Genomic DNA, 21,852 nt, shown 5'->3' with positions numbered 1-21,852 from the left:
TGACCCCAGTATTCTTTCCTGCCATGGCAGGGGGTCGGACTAGACTATCCGCTCAGGTCCCTTCCGACCCTACAAACTATGAAACTATAAGAAGCATAATGGAAAATTGAGAAATCTGGCTTCCGTGCTCTTTGATGGAAATTATAATGGGAAAATGCAGCTGAAGGTTGAAATAATTTTGAATGAAAAATGTCAGGACATTTAAAATACATGAAAAATTTCATTTTTAGACAAGTGTATGTTACATTGCTGCATCCAATTGTAAAAGTTTTAATTAGGGGTGCACCAAAAAAGATTTTTTGGGCTGATACTGATGGCCAATTTTTAACAAGCCATATCAGCCAATACCGATCCAGTTGCCAATATGTAGTCAGGCAGCTTGGAGACCAGCATCCAGCTGGGAAGTCTGTTGTGGAGGGAGTGAACAGGTGTGTGGCGGGGCAGATCAAGGCCCTTGCAGTGAGGGAGGGTGTGGGGCTGGGGAAGGGGCAGTTTGATCCTGGCAGGCCAGGCAGTAACATCACCTGGCTAAAAGGCTACATGCAACAACCTGGAGGTAAGGGCAGGAGCTATAGGGGATGGTTTGGAGGCTTCTAGTCCTGGGCATGACCTAAAACTGTACCCTGCTGGGAGTGTGTGGCCTGGTGAGGCTCTCAGTGGCATGAGAGCCCCCAGGAAATGCCAGGCCAGTTATCACCCTGTTGAAAGGCAGGTAAAGGCACCTTAACCCTAGCTCTCACCTTAGAGTGGGTCATTTGTCATCAGAGGTAGTTGGGGCCAGGCATGGCTGCAGCCACCTGAGACCCAGAACACCAGTTGTGGTATGAGTTAAGAATGCCCCGGTGAGGGGTGGCCCTAGAAAGGGGATAGAGAGGAGGGACCCCAATATGGGAGAAGAACCAGAGGGTTGGGAGCCCAGTGTGTCAGAGTGTATGGAGTTGCCCCAGGAAGGGGTCAGGGCAAGCTTAGGCCTGGTTGGGTAATTGGCTAGCCAGTACCCCGGTGAGGGCCATGGGAGAGACCCAAAAGACAGTACGTCTGCCACCCAAGGTATGAACTAGGTAAAGCCTATGGTTTAAGGGCCCGCTCCAAGAGGGAGCAAGGCAGCATGAGTTGTTGATGCATGAAAGAGACCCTGTGAGAGGGAGTGGAGTGTGTGAGGCCCTAGTGAGAGGAAGATGGTATGAATGCACGTGTGACTGAGGCCTGACAACAAAGCCTAAGCTTGGTCCGGCTATAGGCCAGGAGCACTGTAACATCTGGATGCCATCTGCAAGGCTTGGGCTGTGGTGTAGTGGGGGAACGGAGCTGCAGAGAGGGCCCCCTGGCCTCGGGACAAGAATGGGCAGCCTCCCGCCTTAATTAATATCCTAATTAATTAAGAACAAGGCATGGCAGACAAGACAGGTGGGAGGTGTGCCCAAAGGCAGGTAGGGAATCTAGCACTGTGGCTAATCAGGGAGTACCACCTTGCCACACCTGGTGCAATTTCCTGTGAAACAGAAATTCAAAATTATACTCAACTCTAACTTCAACCATTAATTGTAATAGGAGCATGGTTAGGCTATCATTAAGTTTTTGGTTTTGGTTTTTGTCTTTTTTTATTTTTTAATAATACCTTTAATATACTGTATAGCTGTCAATGAGTACCCTTGAAAATCAATTAACTTGAGAATTTTGGTATTCAGAACATAGATTCAGGGTGCAAAATGGGTTTTTTTTAGTGGTGTGCTGATATATTGGTTGCATATTGGATTGGCACTGATAAAAGGGGAAATTCATTATTGACTATTGGCTTTTTTTGGCCATTGTAGCTGATAATGTTTACTGATATTTATGCCTTCTGGCCAGTACCCTGGATGCCTGGGTTCCCTCTCCACTGTAGGGCTGGGGCCCTGGATGTCTGGGTTCCCTCAGAAAATGGCAGGTTTCCCCTTGTAAGTGGGAAGCATTCTAGCCTCCAAGGGGTCCTGCTTGAGGCAGCTGGGAGTGAGACGCAGAGGACACTGCATGCATGTGTGTGGCTGCATGCATGCACATGGGCAAGATTATAGCTGGGCAGCATGGAGAGCAGCTCCCTGCAGGTAAGTCTATGGAGGGCAAGGGGTATAGGGGAGGGCAAGGGGTGTGTGTGGGGGCAGTTCAAGCCCCCAGGGTGAGGGAGGGAGTGGGGCAGAGGCTGGGGTTAGGGGTGGTTGGTTAATAATCAACTATCAGGATCCAAGAAAATCTTTATCAGTACACCCTTAGGGGTTTTTTTTAAATGTTTTCCTCACTATTAGCAATAAATAATCAACTGTACACCATATTAATTCTCTGGTATTCTGGCAGTTACAGAAACATAGTCTTGAAACTATATTGGTTGCTTCAACTAATGGTTGAATCTGGCCCTAAAATGAATCACTTCATCAGATCTTAGTAGAGCATTTATCACTCAGAGCAAAACTGACTGTCAGGTAAAACAGTTTCACAAATTGGAAAATTAAAAACAAAAGAAACAATTTAAGTAATTGAGCTAGAAAAACACAATATTTTGCACAAAGACTGCAACCTCTTACCTGAAGAATAGGACACATTATTTCTGCTGTTGTACCTCCTTGCTTTTCACAGAACTTAAAAAAAGCTTCCAGATAAGACTAAACAAAGGAGAAAAGAAAAAATGGAACACTTTAAATAGCTGTACATTAAAGTGTCAGTAGAACAAAGCATATGATCATAGATTTAGTTTAAATATGTAAATGCAGCCAGTGAAGTTTCTTGTACTACTCACAATCTTAATATTAGGCATGTGTGTAATTGTGGTTTGGGGTTTGAAAAATTAAAATGCAAATGACTCTCTAATTGTCAGGAGATTATTTCTTGGATTCCTCTCTGCAACTGAACTAGTTAGTCAAACCTCTAAATGTCTGAGATTTTTTTTTTAGGGTAGTATTACAGACCCCACTATATTTTGAGGGGTTTATGGGATGTCATGCATGTATTCTTGAATTTCTTTTACTGACATAGCATGTGTAGGTTACATGTAAGTAGTGTTGAGCTGTACTGAGCCTTATTGTTATTACATCTGCATGATGGGCCCCAATCCCCATGTGGTCGGGGAGACAGCTGTCCCTGCAGCCAGCATAGTTCTCACTACCTGATGGGGATTGAAACCAGCCTCCATGTACCCTGCACCCAGGAAGCCTGGAGCCCCCGTGGCTGCTGCAGTGGGGCAGAGCAGGGCAGGAGAAGCTATGCACTGGGCTGCTTCTGTCAGGTGCAGTTTGCTGCCAGCAGGGTGCATGCGTAGACATATGCCCAGAAGCTCATTAATGAGCCTGAATTTTCTGTGCAGACAATTCAAGCACATTAATTGTACTTTTAGACAGGCCTACTGAAAATTAACTTCTGATGTGTTCTTAGTGAACCAGACCCTCTAGGCAATGACAAGTTTGCATTTAAACAGGAGAGACCTTAGAGGTGATGAATATCACCTAAGGATAGTTCTCATGGTGGAGAAATTAAATAAGAGAGTATCTTTCAGACACCTGGAAAGAAGAAAATATTCTTTTGGTCATAATTCGATGAGAAGAAGCTTTTAGTTTGGTAAACACACATACTGAGGTGGGGCAAGCTGGGGGCTGGAATATAGGGCAGGGAGGTTATATGCATAATATATGCTTTCCAAGAAGTCAGTGAATGATGTATGTAAACGGACAGGCAAGAAACCATACTTAAGCCTTGCCATGAGAGCAAGTGTTAGTCTTTAGTTTGCTTAAGCATAGGGAAACACTAGACTCTGTCAGCCAAGAGGCTGACTATTCCAGCAGAAGACCCTGACAGAAAGGTCAGAAGCAGAAGCTGCTTTCTAATTTATTAAGCTGGATAAAAATTTAATTCTTGGGTTTAAGATGTAGTGCAAATCAGATTATTGTTCTGATATTTTCTTTTGTTTGTTTATTCTCATGTCTCTTCTCTGTATTTCATCTTATGGTTACTGATTTATTGTTTGCTATTATTTTTATAAACTTTTGATGATCATTTATAACACACTTATTGGCGGTGATAACTATGACCTTAGAGCATTTGACCATATAGGCAAGGCATCTTCTCTGGAAGTGGGGGATCTAGCATTTTTGAGGGCCATTACTAGCCAAGGGTCTTATTCTAGCTTGAAAACCCCCTGCTGCTAAGATCTAGTAAGACACAGGTAAGGTGGGTAAATTTGAGGTGCCACAGATCAGGGAAGTGGCTCTTGGAGTACATCAGTCTATTCTTAGTGGTCAAGCAGCAGACAGTAGGCCTGTGCAAAGCAGCAAGTATTTGCTTCAGATTCAGCTGATTCAGAAGGACAGTGATTCGGTTCAGTGATTCAAATTACTGTCCCTATTCAATCTGGCCAATTCAGAATTGGAGATTCGGCATCAATTTGGAGATTTGGCCATAGACTATACAGGCAGCAGTCCTCCACGATGCGGGACACAGCTGCTTCCAGCTGGTTGGTAAGTCTGTTGTGGGGGGGGGAGGGAAGGGGTATGCTGGGGGGCAGATCAACACCACCACAGTGAGGGAGGGATTGGGGTTGGGGCTGGGCAAGCTGCCCAGCTGGGACTGGGAGGCACGGGACTTGGGTAGCGGGGCTCCCACTGTCGTGCACTACTGGTCCAGGAGCTGCTGTTTTGGTGGCTACTCCAGGTGCTTTCATCACCAGTCAGGGAGGGCATGGGAGCAGGCATGTGCCCCAGGATCTGTGTGGGGCAGGCTGGGCCATGCTGTGCTCCAGTTGGGCGGCGGAAGGTGCTGGGAGCAGGGGCTATGGCCTCCTGTTGCTCACCCAGCTGGGCTGGAGAGGCATGGGACAGTGCAGCTGTGCTGCCTCAGACAAGTGGCACGCAGCGGTAGAAGCAGTTCCAGCTTCCCCACGCCTCCCAGACAAGCTCCAGCTTCATCCCACTCTGCCCCAGCTGGGCGAGCAGCGGCAGGGCATGGGGGTAGGCACGTGCACCCAGATTGGGGCGGGACTGGCAGCAGGAGCTGTGGGGAATTTTAGGCTGGCTGCAGCCCCTCCATAACCCCTGCTCCACTGTGCTCTGTGGGACAGGTGGAGCCAGGGCTGCGCTCCAGGCTGCGGCTGGGGCTAGCCACCTGGAGCACAACCCTGGCTCCACCTGTCCCACAGAGCACAGTGGAGCAGGGGCTATGGCAGGGCTAGCCTCCCAGAGCACAGCCCAGCCCAGTCCACCCTGTGCAGATCTGGGGGCACACGTCCCATGCCCTCTCGGACCAGCGGTGAGAGCCACTGGAGGAGCCACTGGAGGAGCCACTGGAAGAGCAGTTCCTGGAACGGTGGTGTGCGGCAGCATGCAGTGGCAAGTGCCCCCCTCCCCGAAGCCCCTGCCCCGGCTGGGCAGCTTGTTCCAGCCCTAGCCCCAATCCGTCCCTCGCTGTGGGATCTACCCTCCTCACTCCACCCACCACAACAGACTTACCAGTTGGAGGCAGCTGTGTCCAGTGTCATCTAGGACTGCTGCCTGTATAGTCTATGGTCAAATCTCTGAATCTCTCCAAATTGATTCAGAGGCTTCTGAATCAATTTAGACCTTTTAATGGGTCTCCCGATTTGATTCAGATTCAGAGATTTGGCTGCTGAATTGGGCCAAATCTCCTCCAAATCAAATTGGCTACCAAAGCTTCACACAGCCCTAGCAGACAGTAGGGAAGAGTTTGGGGCTAAGGGGCACACCTGAAGGTGTGACAGCATGCTGAGTGTGTCTCAAAGGTGTACCTAGCCATATCCAGTGTCAGAGCATGTCACATACAATTAGTATTATCTTTTTATGTTATAGAAAGACATTTTCTACTGCATCACATGATCTTATCAAAATAAGTCATTATTAGCTATACAGTAATCATAAATGTGACAGCCCTTTTAAAGCTGTGCATGGGATTTCTTGTTGGATCCAAAACAGTTCTGCCTAAAGTCAGGACTAAAATAATGATCAGATTGACACCTCCCCCAAGAACAATGAAGAAAAGAATTCTTATTACAGGTTATAATGGTCCCCATAACCACATGGAGAAATTAAGAGAGGGTTAAGAAAGAGTATTAACAAGCTTAAATGTTATGTATTTGCATTTATAAGTGCAAATAATACTGCATTTGCTATATAAGTATTCTGTATATTGCTGTTGTTCACATTTTCATCAAATGAAAGACAAATATGTTATTTCTTCCCTAATTTCCTATTTTATGATCTTTAGCTTTAATTTTTTTTCTCTCCTATGTGACTTGGAAGAATTAAAAGAGTGGATTAAGACAGAGATTTAACAAACATAAATGCAACAAATTGCACTTGTAATTTTTTTGTACTTATTTGCACTTGTAAATGCAAATATAAAGCACTTTCAAACAAACAGAACAATCTAAAAACTCTACTTTGGCTTTCTAAAGCTTAGCAATTCTGTGATTTTGATGGATGATTTAGTTATTTAATAAGCAAATGGATGTGGGCAGAGGCCTTACAGAAAAAGCATTTTCATTAATGAGATTTCAAATTAAAGCATGGACGTAGAACTTGGAATTTTAAATGTAGAGTGCAGGAAACCTAGATTAAGTTCTGTCCCAGGAGTATGTCTCATTTCCTTTCCCTGTGCCTCAGTTTCCCCATCAGTAGAATGGGGACAACCCCAGTAAAATGGAGATAATCTCCTCTGCAGTGTGCCTCAAGATCTACTGATACAAACGTGTAAGTAGTAAATTACTTGCCTTGTACAGTTTGTTACGCATTATTTCAATGTTCATTTCATCCAGGTCATTCTCAGACAAGCAGTCTTGAAAGAAATCAGCTGAAAGTAAAATTTTTTAATTACAGAGTAAATTCATCCGTATATATGCAGGTATCTCTGGCTAGTAGTCATTTATTGATTTTGTAAGCAACGGCCTGGAGGTTTTATTGCACAAAAAAGACTAATGGGCAAGATGCAAAGATAGACATCTTGAAATCCTTCTGGTTCTTGTTTTTTCTCTCTCTCTCTCTTTACACTAGGTCTCTAGTGGGAGGGAAATTAATCAAGCAGTTCAGTGGCAAATGTGCAAATCTCCAGAAAGCTTCAGATGGGAAATGACAAAATTACAATTTTAAGTGTTTTATTTACTCCCAAATAAATGGGTTGGGCTTAAGGGAGATTTGTAATGAGCAATGGGAAGAAGAATCTGCAGAAATGCGGGTGTTACATTACACCCTGACGATGAGTACATGCTAAATCTGAGGACAGTTATGTGGTATTAAAGTTAGAATGTGCACTAAACAGCTGCACTTTAAGGCAACCATATCTGACCTGCACAGCTCTGACTAACTGCTAGAGGGCCAACAAGCAGAGTCATGGCTAGGTGCTAGGATGTCAATTCCTGTTATGGGAAGGTTGTTGGGGGTTAGAGCAGGGGAGCTTCCTGCAGCTCTGTGCTCCTATCCTCCCAAGCTCTTGGAGAATGGAGGATTCACTTCACTACAGGCTTCTGGTACTTGCCAGGCAGTGATCTAATATACAGCTTCAGAGCCAGAACAGAATTGGCAGTGACTCTGAGATGTCTTTTGGAGGAACAGTGAGGAATGGCAGGGTCATGCAGCCAAGCCTCAACTACATTTGCAGCTAGGCTGCATCCAGCCTAGTGTCTGAAGCTCCAAGCAGTACCTGCAGTGTAGACAAACCATGTAGGATCAAACAGAAGTAGATACAGTCCAGGGGCAACTCCAGCTCCTAGAATAGCTAACGCAGTCCCAGAACGCTTAGCCGAGTCTGCAGATTTGATTTCTCCGTGTGTGAGTGAGGGAGCCTATTCTGGACCAGCAAACCTTCACAGAACTGATGACCCCTGTTTAGGCATGCTCTTTACTGATACAAAGCCCTACTGCTCACAGCTCCACCAAACTCCTTAGCTTCCCCTCTCATTATGCCATGGCTCAGATAATGTCTCAGATGTAGCCATGGGAGACACAGAACGACACAGAGTAAACAACTTATTGGTGGTGTTCAGAGGAGCATGAAGCTATAGTTGCCCGGAGGAGGGTTTGTATGGCAAAAGCATGGAACTTCCCTCTCTCCGTTCTGGCAACTCTATGTTCTGGCTTCTCTTAGGAACACAGAGTCATGGCTGTCAGGAGGGGATTTATCACAGCAGAAGCATGAAGGGAGGGAGAAGCATACTCCAGCAGCACTAAACCCTCTCCCAGTAGCTGCAGCTCTGTGCTGGTAGGGGAAGCCAGAGCATGTTGCTGCCAGAAGAGGAGAAAACATGGTCCATGCTCTCACTGTGCAAGCTCCTCTTTTGATGTCTTACCCTACCAGCATGGAACCACAGCCTCTGGGAAGAGGTTTAATGCAGCAGGAGCATGAGGCCACAAGGATGCCACCACGATGTGCCTGCTGGGCCTCAGGGCTGTTGTATTGACAAGGGGTGCACTGTGGCAGCCCCTGCACTGGCAAGACCCTGCCTGCCTCCCAGGCAATACCACCTTCTGGGCAGTAGAGTTTGGGAGGGTGTCCAGATAGTTCATGGAGTGGGAAATTGCTCATTTTATTTCTGTGGAAGCTGACTGACTGCTGGGATCCAAATGACATTGGTACAACATAAGCACAACCCAGAGATACTTCTTACCCAAAGTGGCATAGTTTTGAGATGCTCAGAGAGCATCTAGCACAAGTTTTCTCTCTCTAACATGCGAGCACTTATGCTTTTGAGTGTCTTTAGCATATGTATGTGCTACTTGTAACGTGTAGCAATACTCTTACTCATACCTAAGTGCTGGGATACTCTTACTCATACCTAAGTTCTTCCCTTCCTGGCACATCCTCTATGTGTGTGTTGACTGTATAGTGGAAGAGCTAGAGGATAACAAAGGATACTATAGCTTTCATCTTTCCCTAGTCCATTCTTGCTCTACTTTTTTTTTAAACAGGGAACACCCACAGAGCTGGACTCAAAATAGTAGTGCAGGGGTTACACACCACATTCTTACTTTTGTGTAGCCATTAATTCTTCATCTTACTTTGCTTGTAAATTGTATTGACACCCCCAACTCTTCATTTGCTTTGTCTTTAGATTACACATCCTTCATGGCGGAGATTGTCTCTTTCTGTTTGTAACATGCCCACTGGATGCCTAACCCCAGTTGCTATTATAACACTACTAATAACTGGTGGCTTTACTAGGGAGCCTTTGCACCTACAGAAATTTGGGCAGGTTTTTCTTATACATATTTCACTTAGATAAACACCTGTTAGCAAGTCTATAATAAAGTTTGAGAAAAGGACTCAATCATTATCGGTCATTTGATATTTCTGAAAAGTAGTTATAAAAATATCCATTTCCCTACAACATTTTGTTTGTGCTGACTACCTCAAGTATATAAAAGGTGCTTGTTTGAGTATAAAAGTATCTAAGCAACATATTTATTAACTGTTTATAAGTTAAATTTTAAAATCCTATAATATCTTGTGAAACAAATGATGTGTTATGAAGTGTGCTTATCAACAGCACAAGAGTAGGAACATCTGTAAACAAATGAGAAATCATCATTCATACCCAATGGTGTGTCAACCAGAATAGCATTGAAAAGCTCTGAAGGTGTTTGTGCAATGCTGACTGCTTCCATTTGCTCAAAACTGCCCAATGGATGGCACTTCGGAACAAGTTCAGCTATTGGACGTTGATGCAGTGTACCAGTTATCAAGAGAATCACGTTGTCAATCATATAGCTGTACCTGAATTTGAAAAACAAAAGGGGAAAAAGGATTGTTTTTCTTGTAAGGAAGTTGCTTTGAAAAAAGTGTAGAGAAGACTATTTGTTAATTTAAAAAGAGATCTTTATGGTCATTAATCACCATATACTTGCAACGTTGCTAGCTGCTCAGACCCTTCCAGTAAATAAGGACTGCTAGATAGCAGCCTAGATAATATTAATTTTGAACCCTGAAGTTGCTTTGACTTACAAGTGTTTTTGAACTTCTAAAGAGAAGTGGGAGCCTGACCATGAGTAAAATAGTAAAGTGCGTAGCTTTGGAGTCTGATTTTATTTTAAGGTCTGACCATAGATAGCACCAAAAGCACATTGTGTTGAGTTAGCAGCAGCATCTTCTCAAAACGAAAGCTTTTCTGGAATACTTTTCCCTCCCATAGAATACCTTTTGATAACTCAACAACTAATATACCTTTTTTTCAAGCTCTGGAACCATCCTTATGGTGAAGATTAATTTCTTGGTAACACAATTCCAAAATGATTGCACTGCACTATCAGGACTGCTAAACACTACAGGCTGAATCCTGTTCAACTTATTAGGTGTCTAAGGCAATCTTAGTCCATACTGCGTGAACCCCTGAAAAAACATTATCTCAAAAGTCAGTGAGTCCCCCTTCCTACCACTTTTTGTGACTTAAGGCTAAGATAAAGGTGTGTTACAAAACACTGGCTTGCATCCATAGATGCTTCTCAAGCAAATCCCAGGACGTCATTCTCCTGCTGTACTCGGCCTTGGTGAGGCCGCAGCTGGAGTACTGCATCCAGTTTTAGGCCCCACAATTCAAAAAGGATGTGGAGAAGCTTGAAACAGTCCAGAGAAGAGCCACACGCATGACCAGGGGTCAGGAAAACAGACCTTACGACGACAGGCTGAAAGCCACGGGGCTCTTCAGCCTGGAAAAGCGCAGGCTCAGGGGTGACCACCAGGATCTGGGGGAACATTTGTTCACCAGAGCGCCCCGAGGGATGATGAGGTCGAACGGTCATAAACTCCCGCAAGACTATTTCAGGCTGGACATAAGGAAGAATTTCTTTATTGTCCGAGCCCCCAAGGTCTGGAACAGCCTGCCATCGGAGGTGGTTCAAGCACCTACATTGAACACCTTCAAGAACAAATTAGATGCTTATCTTGCTAGGATCCTATGACCCCAGCTGACTTCCTGCCCTGTGGGTGGGGGGCTGGACTCAATGATCTTCTGAGGTCCCTTCCAGCCCCATAATGTCTATGAAATCTGTGAAAAGGAGATTATTGAATAGTGTTTTGGAAACTCAAGCAGGGTGGAATTGGATTAGCTCTAAGTACACAGAACTAGTGTATGTGATCAAACAGGAGGTCTTCAGGCCTTGTCCACCTGTCCCCTAAGTGTAGCAGGAAAGCTCCTCCAGAGATGCCCCAGGTGGTTGTTCTCAAGTTTTTAGAGTCTGGCATATTTGAGAGAAGTCCTATAGCACACCCCTAGAACAGCTTCACTGCCACATTACCAGGTTTAATGTGTAAGCAGGAAAAGGTATGCAGGGTATGACTGTGACCATCCTTGATGGTTCTAGGGATATGGTGTAGTCATACCCTGAGAGACTGCCAAATGTGAATGGGATAGATTTGATAGTGTTTACTTCTGATATTTATAATATAGATACTAATCTTCATTTTGCTTCACTCCTCCAGAATTCTACTAGAGAAGCACATGGATGAATGGACTTTCTTACGCAAAATTTGAGAGGGTGCTAACAGGTCCTGCAGCTTTTATTCAATGATGTAAAAGGCGTGTCATGTACCATAAAATCATGTTATGCTGCAATACTGCAAAACATCTGTGTTTATTGGGAAGAGTCTGTTCATGCGTGGGAGCACACATGTGGCAAAATTCTGTATATGCAAAATTCTGTGAACCAGTAGCTGAATTTTGCACAACAATGTTATACATCTATTCTAGTGCAGTCTTCTAGTCATCATGACACAATTTGTTAGTACAGACACAGAACTGACTCAGCTGTCACGAGAAAAAAAATTACTTGTGTGTCAAGTAAAACATTACTGCTTTCAAATAAGCCAGGAAGTAAAACCTTGCAAGGTTGTTGTTGTTCCTATCTGGAGTAAACAGGTAAACATCCCAACACAAAATAGGTCTCTGTTTTCTCATTAACATCTTGTTAAGATCACAGATTTGCGAGTTGTATCAAGACCTGATCATTCCATTCATTTAATATAACAAAGAACACAGGGTTTTTAACCAAAGCTAAAATTCCGGTCAGAGAAAATTGTCTTGCTTTTATGTGCAAATTGTATGTGAAAAATATGGCACCTCAATTCAAATTTAGACTGTCACCTTTAAATGAGTTACAGAGCTTGTTATGTGTGTTCTTATTTAGAATTGCTATCCTGAACTATCCTGAACATCATGAAATTGTTTATTGTGCCAAAAAAGCCTTAAAGCATTAAAGAAAATCATAATTTTAGAATTTATAAATACCATCTCCCAATCTGATTCCCTCTCCACATTGAGAAGAAATCCCATTTTTGTAGTCCCTCACCATGCAATAAGAATAGCTTTTATTTAGGTTTCCAAACACTCAGCTTCACTTTTATAATATTAGCATCACAGAAGTATCACTTTTCACCCAGTTGTATGTAAATTGCAAGAACAAGAAAGTGTCCTTTCTTAGGCTTGTAATATTTGGTTGGATATACATTTATTTTTAATGTTCAAATGAGATATAAGTTTAAATGAGGAGGTAACTTTACTTACGTGATAAAGTTTAAAAATGTGGCAAGTGGCTCAAAAGCATGATTTCTAAAATAATGAAATTCTGTGAGTAGTTTCTCTTTCAATTTGTCATCAATGGTGGAAACTGTGAGAGGGCCAGTTTCATTGGCTAAGAAGTTTCCATAATCTGTAGTTTGTAGGTGTAACTTCAAGTCTACAAATAGATTCAAAAGAAACTATGAGTATAATTTGTCATTATGATAGAAATAGAATAAATTGGAATAATCTTACATTTTCTTTAAAACCCTATATTTGAGGGCTTAATCTTATTCCACTGAAGTCAAAGGAAGGCTAGTCATTGCCTTCTTTAGAGCGAACTGCACTTCCTTTTCAAACAAGATTTATTCTACACCTGGGGCTAGGGATGGGGGAGAAGTTTACAAGTAGTTTTTCCTTTCTCAAAGACTACACTAGGGAAGGAGGTTTAATCACCAGAGAGTCCTACTAATAAGACTGTGGGAACAAATTTCCCAAATGCACTCCTTTGCCCTCCCCGCTCCTAAGTTTTCCTTGTGCATTATTTTGGCTGCACTAGTTCTCAGAGAGCTTTCTGCAGTGGAATAATTGTTCTCTAATTAATTTTCTTTTGTCAGGATTTCCATGAATTATTTTATGGTGGTAGGATCTGGGATAAACCAAAATTGAATCTGGTTTATGACTTTCATGTGGCTTATTTAATCATCATATAGCAATATAATCATATAGCAAGGCATGTAAGGAGATAGGCAGCAGAGCTCAAATGTATAAATGTAATTGTATTGCTCAGATCAGATACTGGGATGTGGTCAAGCTATGTACAGTGTAGCTGAAGAGGGTTTGCAAGATCACTCTCATGCTCTCTTGACATATGAGTTATCTGACCTTTTAGACTGCTGTAACTTACTTCTTCTGTTAGCATCCCTCAAGGAACTGCCTCAGAAGCTGGGTTCATTGTGAACATAGCAGTATCATGTCCATGCTGTCTGCACTGGCTGGGGCAGAAAGTGGGGTGGTCAGCAACTCTGTGCCATCAGAAGATTCCTCTACGCAGAGTCCCTTAGCCATTCTCCCAAGGCTGTATAACCATTTCAGCCCCAAGGCAGAAGAAAGGATTCTTAATATTGAAAATTTTGCATCTCATTTTAAAAAGCCACTACAAGGTTGCATTATATATATATGAGAAAGATAGAGAGAGTGCAGTTTTATATTATATGTTATAATATATAACCCTATATTATGTTAACACTGTTGTTGTAAGATAATGGTTTTGGATAAGGTTATGGGGCTTATTTTGTGTTTTCAGTTACTGCATTTTCAAATTAATTCCCAAGTGGCAAATTTCAGAATGTACTAGGTTAATTATAATACTTGGTATTCTAGTCCTCTGCATTCAAAATTCCCAGAACACAAGCTAGTGCATTGTAAATTCATACCCAAGGGTACTATGCAGTAACTTCCCTGTGTGGATAACTTTACAGAGTGCTTTATGCAGAGATACTGCCACTTAAATACACTACTGTGCTTGCATCACATACGTTCATTGGGAAAGTTTGTCCCAGTTAATACATGTGCAACTGTCTCTAGATCCTTCTGAACAAGGCTGAATACTACAATTATAAACAAATTGTTTAATAAAGGATGTTTATTAAACAAGTCTTACTGAATTAAAGGCAAGGCTGCCGACAAAAACTTTAAAGCTTGCATCTTTTCAAGCACAGAGAAGATGAAGTCAGATAACTGGAAATATTCAGAGTTCTACAGTACAGGCCTTTTCAGGAAGGAGAGAGAGAGTCCAAATGTTCAACAGGGAAAATACTCAGCTAAAAGTCATCTATGGAAAGTAGCTAGAGAAAAAGAAAAAACAATCAAACATGTATTATATAGAATTCTGCTTACATCAAACCTAAAAGTATAAGAACAATTATAATAATTTTATACTTGCTATACTTTGTATCATATACCTACCTTTTTTATTAAGAGAAAAATTATCCGTAATCATTTTTTTTTTCTTTTTTTGTCACAAGGAAGGGGTTAGAGTGCACAGATTCACCATGAGTAGAGAATTGGAAATCAAGTAATCTGCACTCTATTTTCATTTTTGCTACTGATTCATCTGCCTTGACATAATCCTCAAAGTTTCCTTTCTGGTATCTTGAGATACCAGGATCCTGCTTTTAGAGGGTTAGCTGGCTAATTTACCCAGATATAAGCATCAAGCACTATAAAAAGCTTTCAGCTTTAGTGATAAGATCAACATGAGAGGTGTGGAGCAAACTGGGACAGAAAATTCTAACTTTTCAGACTTCTACCATTACTAAGTTTAGCTCATGTCAAAGCAGAGTACTCCAAAAAAGATTAGCTCCATAAACTGTGAAATTCAACTTTATCCTTTCTGTTTGGTAAGAGCCAGTGAGAAATGCCTTCTTTTAATAGGAAAAAAAGGCAGTTTTTTTCCAAATCCTCAAGAAACCAGTGTTTGACCTTAAGGATCTCCTCATCAGCTCTTCTATCTTCGGCCATATATACTTGAATAAATTAATTGAGAAAACTGTAACCACCAAACTCCAACAGTATATAATTTTAGCTGACATCCTGTATACCACAATTGGGGTTCAGACCGGTGCACAGGACAAACACTGTGCTAGTCACTATATGATGACCTTCTTGTAGCTGTTTACACAAGTGAGATCTCTGTGCTAATATTGCTACGCCCCTCAAATGTCTTTGACAGAAGGTAGGTTGCTGCTTCCAAATATACTTCTCCAACAGAATTTAATCATGATGGCCAATTATTATTGTACTCTGTAGACCTTCACCTATGGAATCTCATGGGAACCTATACAAGTCTTTATTTTCAATACCTGGGAGAGACAGTGAGATGCCAATGCCATGGCTTAGCTACCAGCAATATGCTGACAACGCTCATATTTCCTGGTGCACCTATTAAGTGTTAGAGCATTTGCAGGAAATTAGCTCTTGGACAACCAGCAGATAGCTTAAGCTAAACCCAGGCAAAATCAGAGTGACACTGGTCAGAAAGGACTGGCCAAGGCATTGTCTTGGCCTCCAGTGAGAGGCAAACAGATCCCCCAATTCATCCAAGTTGTGTGAGGTGTCATAATTCAATTCAACTTGCAAATGTGTGAAGTGTCGTGATTCAATTCAACTCCTTGCAATGCTTAGATGACTTCTGAAAACTGATTCTACCTGGTCATCTTTTTTTTAGAAAACTTCACTTCTTCCCCCCAGCTGGTCATGCTAATCTATGCCTTTGTTATCTCCAGGCTGGATTACTGCAACTCATATCAGAATATAAATGAAATGATAATGCAAGGCTCCCAGTTGATGTGAAATGTCTCTGCCCACATTTTGCATGGGTCAGACTGCTGTGAGCACATCAGTCTTGTGATCCAGTCTCTCCACTGGCTCCTACTCAACTTCCCTATTAGTTAATGGGCTGCATCTTAATTCCAAAGCAATAATTGGCTTAATCTGCAACTACATCAAAGAATAAATTTTATCTATGAACCACCATGGCAATGCAAATGTCAAAGCTCAGGAAGAAGGTGAGTAAGAACTTCATAAAACATTCTTTGTTGAGGAGATCTGGCTGTGGAATAATCTCTATAGGTGAATGGGTAGATCCATTTTTAGGAAACTTGGCAACAATCTAACTTTTCAAGAAAGTCTCACTGCAAGTAAAACAATTCAAGTAACCCAAGTCCCTCCAAACTCCCATTTCCTCCAAAAATCCTTCTTCAAGCAGAATTCTAGCCTCTTGAAGGAAGAAGTATAAAAGTCCATGAAGTTTACTAAGGACTTTTCTCTTGATGCTGATCTCGTATCAAAGGTATTGTAATGCTATGGTCATGGGCTATGGTACATATTAAGACCCCTCTACACATTACAGGTATCACACAATTAACTGGTTAATTGCACAATTATGTCAAGACCAGCAACACGTGCAAAGTACTATCATGCCATAAAAAAGCTCCAAACAGCTATAAAGTTAGACCTCAAAAATGTGTACTAACCTTATAGCTGGTTGCTATCTAGCTTTAATTTGCATGTGTAGCAGGGTCTCCCTTGCAACTGGGAGCTCTGCTGATGGGACTCTCAGCCATAGGAGTGTACCATCCCAGTAGTACCCTGCAGCTGCAGATGCTGGGTTCCCTGCAGTGTTCCTCCCAGTACCAGGACCCAGCAGGGTCCCATCAGTCAACAGGGTGTGGCTGCAATCTCCCACCCACAGGGCGTTTTACACATCTGTAAGGCTGGGAGATCATGGCAACCACATCTCCCAGTCAGCCCTGGGGGGGCATGGGCACCCCAGTGGCTGAAAGCCCCTCAGCTGTGGGGGCTTCCACCTGTGGCAGCTTGCTTCTTTCTTGTCAGTGCAGGGGGAGCCCAGGATTGGGCTCCCACTGCACCAGCAATAACACGTGATCCACAATCTAGTAAGGCACAATGGGATCTAATACATGACTCACAATCACACTTCCTGCCATGCATGTGTGCATTGTGTTGATCATGCATTAGATCCTATTGCACCTTTACCTACACATTCAGAGGGACCCTAAGATACGTAAGACCAGCAAAAAGCAGCACTCTACTGGCTTAAATTTACCATTGAACTACAATTTAAAAGCCGTTTATCGGGAACCTACCCAAGGATTCATCATATCAGCACATCTGTCTGTACCTTCCGTTCACAATCTCTTTCACTGTATAGTGTCTTCAATAATTTTTCCTTGTGACTCCCTTGTAAAGTAGAGAATCATCATTGTTATCATTTTACAGATGGAGAATTGATGCAGGGACAATGACTTGCACAAGGTCATGAAAAAGTTTTTGGTGAACCAAGAAATGGAAGCAGGTCTCCAAATCCTACTATGTTTCCTAACCATCCGTTGCTCGTTTTACTACCAAGACTACAGCCCGGATTTTGGCAAAGGCTAATAATTTAGGGCGTACTCTCATTGCGAGGCCTGGTATGTTGGGGACAGGACCACAACACTAGTTGTGTGGCAGTTCTGTTGGTCATAGGGTAGCTTCTTGGAAAAGGGTCACCTTGCTATACAGTAAAGGCCTTTTCTATCCTGGAGCAGACCATGAAATGAAGGTGCAAAGGTGGCCTAAAGCCACTTTAACACCCTCCCCAGCTTAGTTGTACTTAGGTGAGAATCACAATGTAAGTGAAAAGTAAATATACAAACAACTTTGAAATTTAAAAGGCCTCTTTGATTCTAGTTTTTAGTTTGCTTTTTTAATATTGTGCAATACTTTTCCTAACTTAAACCTGATTTAAGACTGAACCTATGGACAGAAACTATACTACTAAATACGCTGTATAATCTGTTAATTTCCTCTTCCTCTAAACAATATGTAGGTTTTCATGCCCGCGGGGTGGAAGTGGTAATTCCAGAAGATTGGGTGCATCTACACAAGACACTACATAGCCGCAGCAACAAACTACTGTGCTGTGGATCGTTGTGACAGTGTTGTAATGTCATTGGGCACGCAGTAACTTGTTGTTACTGTGCAGTAGCAGTTAAAACTAACCATGTGGCAATGGGCCTGTACAGTAAAACCAGTTACTACGCAGTCATTTAGTGCCTGCTTAAGTTAGTAACAACTGTGCAGTCTGCCACATGTATAGATGTGCCCACTAGATATAACATGTAATGTACACACTAATTACTTCCTATAGGGGCCTAAGTTTGCCCTCAGTTTAATGGGTTAAACTCGCTTTATCTCTTAAATGCATTGTGTACTAATCACCATATCTGCGCACAAGTTTAGTTTTCGAACATAGTGCATTTACATTATACAGTATTGTATTTTAACACTTTTAACATTTGGGTTTTAATTGTTAATTTTGGTGATACAAGGAATTCTAACATTTGGTTAAAGATACCCAGTATTGCTCATCAGATAAATGTTGGATGAGGAATTACATGCTAGAAGGTAGCTTGGTACAAACTGCTATTTCTGCTACACTAATATGGATATGAGAGAGAATTCTAAGTAGAGAGATTCAAAAACATTAGAATGACCTTGTACTGTTAAGCTTATATGAAGAATGACCTTTCCTCCCTGTGATTGTCTACAAAGTAACATGCACACTCATGTTCCTACAGGAATTGTAATAGAATGTTTTAGTCAGAAAGTTTAAAAAGCTGTTAAACTTCACTGTTTTTGTCAGGAAAGTATCTTACTTTTAAATTGAACAAATTGACTTGGTGTTTCTGCTTCTCTCAAATATAATTAAATATTTATTTTTGTATATTTAAAAACATACCTAAATCAGGGTATTATTTCCCTCTTTGAGAAACCTATTTATACTCTGCAGAAGACTTGGGAAGCATCACCTATAGATCTATTCTGCATTCCCCAGGGGACAAAGGAAGTGAGAAAGATGAGTTTAATAATTTAGTCATTTGTCCATGCTGTTTCATAAAGTTCTGGAGCTCTAGTAGTTCTCCCAGAAGGGCTTGTAAATTCACTGAATAGGAGTCATTTGACTCATGGAAATTACTTTCTGTAGCAAGAATATCAACAGATTTTTTACACCATAATTATAGGTACAAAAGAAGCTACAGACACTGATCACGCTGCCAGGCTTATCATGTAATATGGTAGTTGGTGGAGGTTTTGTTTAGATAACTTTCAGCTGCTTCTTCTCCTTCCTTCCTACTCACAATGCCACCATCATTGCATAAGGAAAGCCACTTAAGACACAGTGAACCTTATATTTCTGTTCACTATGCCTGTAAATCTGTCTATCTTAAATAACGTGAAAGATTTTTGTAAACTCTTATAATTTTTATCTTCATTGAGGAGGAGAAACTATTTACAGAAGAGAAGTTTCCTGCTGTGTTTATATTTTCAGAAATATCTGGAGAGGAGTCAGCAGCTGCTTCTCTGCTTTCAACAAATCTGCATTATTCAGGTTGTGACCTGTTTGGTCTGCAGAAAAACTGTTTTAGGAACAATCACGTGTTCTGTTTACCACCACAACAAAGTCACCTTCACAGAAGCCTTTCAAAGTGAAAAACTAGTGCAATTTTACCTTCCTAAAGCCAAATTTCCCTTTTTTGTTACAAAGAATGCCTCCTCGCACTCTGAAAACTAGTAAGTACTAAAGTACTAAGAACGGAACTATTTTTGAGAAATGTTAATAGCGTTAATACCAAATAATACATTTTCTTTAGGATTCTGTGAACCATTCTGTACCGGCCAAAAGAGAATTATATAACTTAGCAGAATTCTACAGAATGACTGAAAAATTCATCTGGGAAGGTATTTATCTCAATAAAGTTCCCTGTCTGTGATTTTGAAAGTGCCTTAGAGGTCCCATCACCTAAACTGTTTTAAAAATCTCAACCTATAGATTTATAGAGTACTTTCTATAGAGCCCTCTTGCCTTCATCCTACTCAGTTCTCTAGGATATTTTCATAAAAGAAAAATCAGTTACCACTCAATCTCGTAAACATCATCTTTCTATCCTACTTTTTAACTTTCTTTTTAACCTCCCTCTTTTCTTTAGTTTTCTTCAAAGTTCTAGCCAACACTATTTCTTTATCAATAAAGTAAACTAATAGACTCACCTTCCAGTGTTTCACATTGTGCTAAGTTGACATAGTCTGCATTTCGCAAGATCCCAGCTTTAAAGCCTCGGACCAGTCCTTCCAGGTAGCCATGGTCCACATTGAAGTAAAGCTCTGCGTACCCTGGCATGGAGAAAAAGAAGTTTGGACTTTTCTCCTGTTTGTGGGGAAGGTAAAGTGTTAGCACTGGGTCTTGTGCCGCTCTTTGGAAGGTAGTCACTAAGTCAGAGTGACTTATTTCTTCCTGTTTATTCCTCTCTGCACAGCTAAGTTCCACTTTGCTTGATGCTTACACAACATCATTTAATCAGTCAGACAACAAATCCAGCTCCTTCCTGTCAGAGTCAGAAATTTGATCTACTGTGGTGGAAGAAGTAGTAGAAGAGAGAGCAAAGTATTTAATTGTTGCTTACAGAAAGTTCTTTGGACCAGACTGGAAAATGTACAATTTAAAGCCCCCCCTCAACCCCTCTGAAACCTAACTAATATTTTTATACTTTTTGTATGTATTATCATCACAAAATCCCCTCTAATCATATATTAAGTAATGACTGAATTAGCTGTCTGGAAATAATTCAAGGGTTATTGGAAAAACTCAGATCATTTAAAATGTCTATCTGTTACTTGTTTTGGTCCTCAAGAATTTTCCATTGCACTCCAGGAAAGATAACAATCTATAAAATTGTTAGATTACTATCATGATGTGATACCTTCATCCTGAGGTTTTCTCCTTTGTTTTTCATTAAATTTTTTCTTGCCCTCTCTCCATCTGACTTTTATCATAGTCTTGGTGAGCATAATATAAAAATAATGAGACCAATATTGAATAATAATTCTTGTTTTGTATACAAGACCAGAATCTAGAATCCACTGAAGTAAATTAAATTTTCCAATCAATCAGTGAACATTGGATCAAACCATGAATGCTGCATGCCTCTGGAGGCTAGGGGGCATGGCGACTGCCCACAGGTGGCGGCGGTCGTGTTGGCGGCAGGGGTATGGTGGCAGCCACCCACAGACACCGCTGGCAGTGACCAGTGGTGATCGGGGACTGCCTGCAGACACTGCCAGTGGTGTTGGAAGTGGGGGAGGGGGGTGGTGAGGCATTGGCGGTGCTTTTTGCAGGGGGTGCTTCCCCTACATGTTGCCAACGGATCAGACCCAACTATTGCAGAAAAGAGTGAAACTTCCATGAATCTTTATGAAATAGCATGGACAAATGACTAAATTATTAAACTCATCTTTGACCTCTACTGGCCTTAGCAATGAGCATCTAACTGTCATCTGACCCTTATGACTTGTCTAAAACAAGGGAAAGATGGTCTAGAGATTTTTTTTATTCAAACATGTCTTTCAAAAGGAAGATTCTTAAAAAAATACACCTTTTAGAAGGGTCATCTCTTTTATATAGAAGTCAGTGGCTATTTTAAGTTTTGTTAAAACTTTAAATTGTGTTAACTTGATTAACAGTGTATTAAATCTCCCTGAAATAAGAAGGATGAGAGTTGAAGGATAAGAAGCATGCATGCTGAAAATGGCTACATTTCTTAGGGTGGTATTACAGGTTATCTTTAAACCATCATAAAGGCAATTAAAATGTGAGCATTCACTCATTAAAGGATGTTAACCTGTGCTAAGTACCCTCTAAGCTTTCTAAAAGTATGCCACTCTAGATGAGATTTATCTTCGATCAGTTTTACCCAGGTCATTCCAAGATATTG

The 21,852-nt window shown here is 41.6% G+C and overlaps 1 protein-coding gene across 2 annotated transcripts in view; it reads right to left on the bottom strand.

Annotated features, from left to right (window-relative positions):
* ATP6V0D2 (ATPase H+ transporting V0 subunit d2) overlaps window positions 1-20,389 on the bottom strand; it is a 34,417-nt gene extending 14,028 nt beyond the window's left edge. Inside the window, exons 1-5 of one of the 2 annotated variants that reach the window (XM_019550057.1) lie at window positions 20,132-20,389; window positions 12,524-12,695; window positions 9,563-9,741; window positions 6,746-6,825; window positions 2,559-2,636 (exon numbers count right to left, since the gene is read on the bottom strand). In XM_019550057.1, coding sequence (XP_019405602.1) covers window positions 2,559-2,636; window positions 6,746-6,825; window positions 9,563-9,741; window positions 12,524-12,695; window positions 20,132-20,261 — 639 coding nt within the window. In that variant the 5' untranslated portion in view covers window positions 20,262-20,389. The remainder of the gene's footprint in view (window positions 1-2,558; window positions 2,637-6,745; window positions 6,826-9,562; window positions 9,742-12,523; window positions 12,696-20,131) is intronic. The other variant, XM_019550049.1, reaches the window with a different exon arrangement.
* Between the last annotated feature and the right edge of the window lie 1,463 nt (window positions 20,390-21,852).

The sequence above is a fragment of the Crocodylus porosus genome, unplaced genomic scaffold (assembly GCF_001723895.1).
Source record: "Crocodylus porosus isolate Cpor-Errol unplaced genomic scaffold, CroPor_comp1, whole genome shotgun sequence".
Lineage (NCBI taxonomy): Eukaryota > Metazoa > Chordata > Crocodylia > Crocodylidae > Crocodylus > Crocodylus porosus.
The sequence above is the reverse complement of the archived record's forward strand: the minus strand, read 5'-3'. Positions and strand labels throughout refer to the sequence as shown.